We start from the raw sequence: 8,426 nt of genomic DNA, 5'->3' as shown, positions 1-8,426 counted from the left end.
TTTTGGTGCCACACTTGTTGCATCTTCCTATTGATAATGAGAAGTCTACAAGAATTTGCTGGTGGTGGTTGTCAGTGTCATGGCTTAACCCTGGCTGTCAGCTGAGCCCCTCACAGCCAGAGGGATGGGGGAGAGGATCAGAAGGTAAAAGTGAGAAAACTCATGGCTGGACATAAAGAGTTTAATAGTAAAGCAAGAGCCACACAGGCAGGCAGCCCCCAGCAAGGGAATCCATTCACCACTTCCCTCAGCCATGTCCAGGAAAGCAGGGCTCCATCCCCCATAAACTGCCCCCTTCCTCCACCTTCCCCCAGGTTTATATGCTGAGCCTGATGTCACACAGTATGGAATGTCCCCTGGGTCAGCTGGCCTCAGCTGTCCCTGTCACCTCAGGCTGTGCACCCTCAGCCTCCTGCCTGCTGGGGCAGTACAGGACACAGAGCTGCTTTGAGCTCTGTAGGCACTGCTCAGCAAAAACATCCCCGTGTTACCAGTGCTGTTTCCAGCAGAAATCCACAGCTCCATTCTACTCCTGTGACACAAAGGAACTACCCCAGCTAGAACCAGTGCATTCACAGCAGAGAACAAGTGAGTTTCTTCCCCACTTCCACAAAACAGCAGCTCAAGGGTTAAACCACGCTTTTCTTGGGCACATTTGTTCCCAGCTGGAAGCCCAAGGATTCAAGGTTACACACACCTGAGTCAGTAATGCTTTATTGCCTCTTGCACAGTAAAGAAGCATCTGTCTGACTCTGGTTAGCAGAGGCTGTGAGCTGAGCACTTCCATAATCCAGGGGATTATAATTTAAACACAAAACTGAAATATTTCCAAACAGTATTTAGTTCAAGATGTGTGGTTTGCTTCAAATGGAAATGTAATAAAGTGGTTTAACCCATGCACTAGACTCATCCATCTGTTGCACTGAGTCCTCTTGGGGTTCTCTTGCTTGAAGCAATGTATATGACAAGCCTTGGGAGAGACTGGAGCATGGCAAATTAGTCATTGTCATTTCACCTTTGTGCCTGAAAGCTGATTTCTGATCTGCAGACCATAAAATGGAGTGTGGACAAAGCTCTAGCCAACAGAACGGTGTTAGTGTATTTATAAACAGTGGTGACAGAGTTGCAGTTCAGGGGGAAACTCTTAAAAGGCTGCTTTGAATATTGTCCCCCTCTCAGTCCCTCTCACAAAGGCAGTGTAGCTGTGAAGCCATGAATCACAGAATCACTGAGGTTGGAAAAGACCTTTAAGGTGATCAAATGGGGCTGTTTAATGTCAGCTTGTTCCAGCTCCAAGCTTCCAGTTAAATAGGCCTGTATTGATGAATGTTGGGATTTTTTAGAGCATTTGTTCTCCCTGATCTGAGCAAGCGAGGCCAGCTGGTGCTTGGGGGAGAAGCTGACAGGAATGTGCCTTCTCTGCCACAGGAGGGAGTGAGCACCCTGCATTTTAGCTCATTTTTCAGACTTTGAGAAAGCTTATAACTAGTCATTGCTAATTTCCTTATTCTCTGGTAAATGCAAATTCCAAGAAAAACTCAAATCTTTTTTTGTTTTGTGAGTCTCTGTTGCCATCCAACAGAGAGGAGCCTTATGTAAGGCTCAAAGTATTGAGTAGGTGATAGCATAAACTGTAGTGCATGAGAAGAAAAACAACTTTTGGATGCTGAGATGGATTTATTTGGAATTTACTGTTTCCATTTCATTCTCTTTGCCCTTTCCCCCTTTCAAGGTTGCTTGTAGGATCCGAGTGGTCGCAGTTCTCAACGTGAATATGAGATGTGATCCCAGGAAATACTCTTTGCATTGGCAACATTCTCCCAAGGACTTGTCCCTTGGAAATTTGACCACTGTATCTTATGGGATGGATACAGAGTAGTTTTACACAGAACTCTGGTGAAAAAACAAGAGGGAAAACGTCAGATGGCTGAGGAGCATTTGTTCTTCTGTACTATATTTCAGAAATATTAACAATGACTGTCTTGTCCTTTGCACTGTGATAGCAATAGCGGAAAAACTGAAATAGCAGCAATACTGTGGTCATAAAAATTAGGTAGTGGTTGAAGTCATTGACTTGGTAGAAGAGGGAATGCAAGGAGAAGGTGGGAATTTGTGCTGTAGGAAAGAGAAAAGCTCGAAGATATTCTGCAGAACTCAATTACTTGCAGCAGGAGCAAAAAGTTCTGATGTAAGTGGATAGAAGAAAACATGGTAAACTACGTGGCTAACTGCAAGGTAATGCATCCTATATGAGCTCAAAACAAAGAAATGTTAAATGACAGCTAGCTATTTACCTGGTCCCCTGATTTGGACTCCATCATCAATGGCATTTCCATTGTGGAAGAATTTGATAGGCCCAGAGAGCTGGCCAGAGAAGGGAGCGTACACGGTGGCCCCGTCAGCACAGATGACATCCACAGCCCGGTGCTTCCCTTTGCCATTGCGTCTGAAAGCAAACACATCTCTACAGAAACCTCTGCTCGGGCCCAGAGCTGCAGAGGGGGGTTAGGCAGCACATGGGGAGATCTGGAAATGGGCTGTTAGGACAGAAACAGTGTCAGCAAACTGGCTGAGGGATCTGTAAAGGTGTAGGTGAGGCAGTGTCATGTAAGGGTGGATGACCTGTTAGAGTTGGAGAAAAATGCCTTTCTTCCAGGTCTTTAAATAAAGACTATAGAGTCTAATAAAACCATAGAGTCACAGAAAGTGTGGCTCTGTGGAGGACATCAAGTCCAACCCTGACTTGAGTCAGGAGTGTTCCCAACACTAGGTCAGGTCAGGCATGGCTTAGTCTGATAAAAAGCTCCCAGCAGAGAGGTGTCATGAACAATGTGGGCAGCCTAAAAGTTTCTCAAGTCCAATCCAAGCCTTCAAAGCTGTAATTTTTATGTGACCTAAGCAAAATTTTAACTCTTACTTCAGTGGAAGTACAAGAAAACCCCATGTGTTCTAATTATTGTATTACCTTGGAGCTCCATAGTATCCACAGCCATACTTATCACAGCCTCTTATCTCGTTGGTAGGGTTCCCAGAACACACCGCAGCCCAGCGCCCGTCCTGTTGTGGCAGTGGTGGAACATCTTTAAAACACAGAATACAGCACATCAATGTTAACTTCTAGATTGTTTCATCACTGGCATGTTTGCAGCTACTGTGTTTGATTTGCAGTTAGGTAAGAACATGCTGACATTACATCCCATGCTTCCAGTTGGATTTTTCTACATAAAATTTGTAATCCTTTAGGAAATGTAAATGGAATGTAGATCTAAACTGGATGGTAACATTTCTAGATTAGGGTTATTTCATAGAAGAAAATGCATTAAATATAAAATTTCAAAAAGAGTATCACAAGTCCTGGAGTACAAATCTACTCTTGTTCTGAGTTGTGCTTTTTGGTATGGGATTTTTTACCAGGTGTAAGCAGATGAGTAGGATCAGAGTGGTCGCAGTTCTCAACGTGGATATGAGAAATAATGCCAGGATATACTTGTTGCATTGGCAGCATTTTCCCCAGCCGTTCCCCTCTGCGGATCTGGCCGTGGTACCGGATGGGGTGAATGCAGACGAGCTTCACACAGTAACCTGGGAGAGGGGGAGAGGAAGCTGGGTCAGGAAACATCAGCTGCATCTTCTCCTGGGGTGAGCAAGCAGCATTCCCTGCCAGCCTCTTACTGGAGACTGTTAGGATGAAGCAGAAATGTAATCGAGGTACCAACAATGGTGAAATCAAAATTACTATATTTGCCAGGGCAAAAAGGAAAAAGGGTGCTGGAAAATAGAGACAGGAAAACATCCTCTCAGCAAAACTGAGGATATATTTCCGGTGCTTTATTTTTACTGTTTCCTATTTTTTTATTTGGAGTTGTTATTTTCCTGCTACCTGTTTTTCAACTCCTTTCTTCCCTCCTCTCCAAGAAAAGCATAGGAAAGGGCTACATCCTGCTGGTGCTGTGTTCCAGTATTTCAGCATACTAGAGAGGATGTAAGATTAGTGAACACTGTGCTTGAATTGAAGAACCACAGAAACCTTGCTCAAGTAAATAAAGTGATTACTTGTGCACATCTCCCAGCACTCCTGCTGTTAATTACTTGCCTGATCCCCTGATTTGGACTCCATCATCAATGGCATTTCCATTGTGGAAGAAGCGGATGGGTCCCGAGAGCTGCCCGCTGAAGGGAGCGTACACCGTGGCTCCATCAGAGCAGATGACATCCACACCCACGTGCTTCCCTTTGCCACTGTGCCTGCAGGCAGAAATACATAATTAGGGATATCTCTCCAGGTTAATGTTATGTTTCAGGTGGATGAGAGCTGGAGCTTGTCTAACAAACATTTTTTACCTGCAATGAAATTGAACAGAAGTAGCAGGTTTGAAGCATCTTTTTGTTGTTGTTGTTGTTGTTGCAAATTGTTCACATTACTCTGACCTTCTTCAGAGTGAGATGAAATTTCAAATTTGAGCTTATTTTTTACTTGCCCAGGTTCATAGGGTATTTCAAACTGTTATGGAAAAGTACCATTTTATCCCCAAAAAACATGTGTGCCATGTAAAATAGAATCTTGGCTGGCATTTTCTCACATAGAAATTTGAAAGTTGCATAATGAGGATGAACCCTTTTAGAGTCTGGGGAGAGGAGATGACAAGAAAATGCGGGAGTCGTTCTACATATAAAAGCATTTTTTCAGAGAAATATAACCTGTTGTTGTATAAGGTCTCTACTTAAAGACAGTGATGCTGACAGATTTTTAGTTTGTGTAATTGAATCTACTCAGCTTTCTGTAAGCTGTTGCTGATTGTTGGTTAAATTTCTAGAGTATAAGCAACAAGGCTAAATGATACAAATCCTTGAAATACTTCCATTTCCTTTACTCTGTCTATAATTCATGTAACAGTCCTGCTCTTTCACCCCTGCATCTGTTGTCAGCAGTGGTTATCACTGTGCTTCTGTAAGATTGAAGGAAAATCCCAAAAATCAGCAAGAGGTGCTGCAGACAGCAGTATCCTCTCATTTGGAGTCTCAACTCTGTGTAGCTGTATTCTCTCTGGTGCCTGCACATTTAGTGTAGGAAAGCAAGGTGACCCCCGGTGGCCAGGCAGCAGTGTCACCTGTCAGTTGTGCCACCTGTCAGCAGTGTCACCTGTCAGCAGTGTTACCTGTCAGCAGTGTTACCTGTCAGCCAGGTGTGTTACCTGTCAGCTGTGTCACCTGTCAGCAGTGTTACCTGTCAGCTGTGTCACCTGTCAGTTGTGTCACCTGTCAGCCGTGTTACCTGTCAGCAGTGTTACCTGTCAGCAGTGTCACCTGTCAGTTGTGTCACCTGTCAGCCGTGTTACCTGTCAGCTTTGTCACTTGTCAGCAGTGTCACCTGTCAGCAGTGTCACCTGTCAGTTGTGTCACCTGTCAGTTGTGTCACCTGTCAGCCATGTTACCTGTCAGCCATGTTACCTGTCAGTCAGGTGTGTTACCTGTCAGTCAGGTGTGTTACCTGTCAGTTGTGTCACCTGTCAGTTGTGTCACCTGTCAGCCGTGTTACCTGTCAGCAGTGTCACCTGTCAGCAGTGTCACCTGTCAGTTGTGTCACCTGTCAGCCAGGTGTTTCACCTGTCAGCAGTGTCACCTGTCAGCAGTTTCACCTCTCAGCTGTGTCACCTGTCAGCTGTGTCACCTGTCAGCAGTGTCACCTCTCAGCAGTGTCACCTGTCAGCCAGGTGTGTTACCTGTCAGCAGTTTCACCTCTCAGCTGTGTCACCTGTCAGCTGTGTCACCTGTCAGCAGTGTCACCTCTCAGCAGTGTCACCTGTCAGTCAGGTGTGTTACCTGTCAGCAGTGTCACCTTTCAGCAGTGTCACCTGTCAGCCAGGTGTGTTACCTGTCAGCAGTTTCACCTCTCAGCTGTGTCACCTGTCAGCAGTGTCACCTGTCAGCAGGGTCACCTGTCACATGTGTTACCTGTCAGCGCCGAAATTGCCGCAGCCGTATCTGTCGCAGCCGCGGATGCGGTTGGTGGGGTTGCCGCTGCAGATCTGTGCCCAGTGCCCGTGCTGCTGCTGGGGTGGGTGTGCATCCAGCTGCTTGGTGAAAACTTCACATGGAAGAGAGGAGAAACAGGAAAAAATCAACCATGTTCTTAGTCCAGTGCAACAGAAAGAGTTGAGGTACAAAATGTGGTGTTTAAAGGGAAAGACGTGAGCTCCGAGGAGTTTGTAGTTTCAGAAGCTGTAGGTAAAAGGACATTCTACAACCTGCTGTATAGGTTTGACCAATTTTTCCTGACGTCTTTCTTTAAGGTATATACACCAAAAAGAAAGCAAAGCTATAAATAAAGATGTTTAAAAATAATTTGTGAAATAAATAATTTTTACTTTCTAATGGTTCTGGGTTGATGGTTGGACTTAATGATCTTAAAGGTCTTTTCAAACCATAATGATTTTATGATTCTTTCTGAAAGCTTCAACTACTGCAATATATGTCTCTTAATGCACACCTAATTCCATATTTTATAATAGTCATAACTGTCCACATTACCATCATTCCTCATAAAACTAGAGGGAAAAAAACCCTCAGCATTATTTATGTTCAAGTGAATTTCAATAATCCATTACTGCCCGCCTAAACCCAGTGAAGCCCAGCTGCATTACAACAATCTCAACTCACCAGTGGACACCAAGCTGACCAGAGTGACCAGACTGAGAGCTGGCATTTTGGGGCCGTGTCACCTGTGTTCTTTGATCCAGTCAAAGACATTGAACAGCTGCTGCCTGAGGTATTTATGTGCTTTTGAAAGCCCAAGTCCGTTGTCTTGGCCAATCAGTCTCAAGTGAAGTATTACAGCTCCAGGCTGGTGGTGTTGCCATATTGGGCACTGTGGTGGTCTGCAGGCTCTGACAGTTGTTAAAGCTGGTTGGGAAAGATGGATAAAATAATTGGGCTCTTAACAGTAAGAGATAGAAATGACCCCACATTTCAGGAAATTCTGGTTGAGCTGTTTCTTAACACCTTTTCTTCCCCTTCCTGAAGAAAGGTCACATTTAGGCCAAAAATGGTAGGAACCACAAATGTGGTTCAGAGGATTGAGCTGGAGGGAAAAGGTGGCCAAAGCTCCAGAGTGGATGTCACCAGTTTGTCCTTGGCTGCTCATTTTTCCCTGGGTGTTTGTGCGCACCTGAGCTTTGTGACTGAGAACACAGGAAGCATTTGGCATTCACTTGTTGAATATTCACTTGTGCAAAGAAAACCAGATGCTTTTGCCTCGAATCATTTCTTTTTTTCTGGTTCAGCTGAAATTGTCATTTATTTCACTTAAATCCATGAAGTCTGATCACTGAAACCCTGGGTTTTTAACAGTGTAATACTTATTAAAACATCTTCAAGTTCTGAAACAACACTTGCACGTTGCATAGGCAAAACTGACCCGGAGTTCAATAATTCTAGGTTTTAAAGTGATGCCTTCAAGTACCTTCTTGGTTTCAGCTATTGTACTATAAATAATAAACTAATTGTACTTTGTGTCTCTGGTAATCCTTCAGAAAAGTATTAGATTCTCTTTACAGACATGTCTTGGATAATATGAAATTTAAATGAGTCATGGTGCTTTCACATAAATTATTTGATATTTCAAGTTACAGAAACCTCTAGAAGTCCCACAGATTTTATTCAGAGAAGAAACAGATGTGTCTCTGCCCCACTTCCAGTTTGCAAAAGCATCTGTACATTGTGTTTTCTGAAAGCCTCCATGGAACAAGCAGTTGGAGACAAATTTTTCACTTGCATTTCCAAGCTTTTCTTTACAGCCAATATTTAATCCCCAAACAATCTTTTCGCCCTCCCTGGGGTTACAACAAGTGGTTTGGCTGGTTTTATCCCTGCTGCTTTCTTCTCCATGCTGCCAGGAAGAGCTGCTGGTTTCCACACTCATAACCACCAAACAGATATTTATGTAAAAGTTATGTCCCTTCAGTCCAGTTTGGATGGGGCTTTTTGTTGTAATTTGCTTCATATAATGGAGTCTTGGCTGCTAAATGACACAATGTGCTGGGAAAGCTTCTCAGTGGGTACTCAGGGTTTGGGAATGCTGCTTATCCCTGAGCTGAAAGATGGGATGTGTGGCTTTGTATGATCCTTGCCAGAAACAACACTCATTGCTTATTCTCCTTCATTTGACACAAGCTCTCTGCAAACCCTCTCAGCTCTCCTTAACAGCAGGAGTCAGCAGGGGAGGTGGTATGGGTGGCATTTTCAGTGAGGATTTCATAGCAGAGAGGTTGTAAATTGTTTCTGAGCTTGGCTAGCTCTGTACTGGCTGCTGGAAGCTTTTTCCCTTCTGCAGTCAAAACCATTTAAAAATAAAGATTTTTTTCAGGGGATGCCTGGCCAATCCCAGCTGAGAAGTGTCCAGTGGGATATCTGCAATAATGATCTCTCTC

At 44.1% G+C, this 8,426-nt stretch overlaps 1 protein-coding gene across 1 annotated transcript; it reads right to left on the bottom strand.

Annotated features, from left to right (window-relative positions):
• Window positions 1-1,702: 1,702 nt before the first annotated feature.
• Window positions 1,703-6,703, bottom strand: LECT2 (leukocyte cell derived chemotaxin 2). Its single transcript, XM_066560340.1, has 7 exons — window positions 6,658-6,703; window positions 5,953-6,085; window positions 4,094-4,245; window positions 3,412-3,582; window positions 2,966-3,080; window positions 2,295-2,446; window positions 1,703-1,893 (listed from the first exon to the last, which is right to left on the bottom strand). Exons 1-7 carry the CDS (start codon window positions 6,701-6,703, stop codon window positions 1,703-1,705), a joined length of 960 nt encoding a protein of 319 aa, XP_066416437.1.
• Between the last annotated feature and the right edge of the window lie 1,723 nt (window positions 6,704-8,426).

The sequence above is a fragment of the Molothrus aeneus genome, chromosome 15 (genome assembly GCF_037042795.1).
Source record: "Molothrus aeneus isolate 106 chromosome 15, BPBGC_Maene_1.0, whole genome shotgun sequence".
Classification (NCBI taxonomy): domain Eukaryota; kingdom Metazoa; phylum Chordata; class Aves; order Passeriformes; family Icteridae; genus Molothrus; species Molothrus aeneus.
Note: the sequence above shows the minus strand (reverse complement) of the source record. Positions and strands in the feature narration are given on the sequence as shown.

Coding starts and splice junctions, on each gene's coding strand:
- LECT2 (XM_066560340.1), bottom strand. CDS start 6,703: ATGCCAGCTCTCAGTCTGGTCACTCTGGTCAGCTTGGTGTCCACTG. Junction 3,081..3,411: donor TACTCATCTGCTTACACCTG/GTAAAAAATCCC, acceptor TGTGTTTTAAAG/ATGTTCCACCACTGCCACAA. Junction 1,894..2,294: donor AGTCCAAATCAGGGGACCAG/GTAAATAGCTAG, acceptor TTTTTTCACCAG/AGTTCTGTGTAAAACTACTC.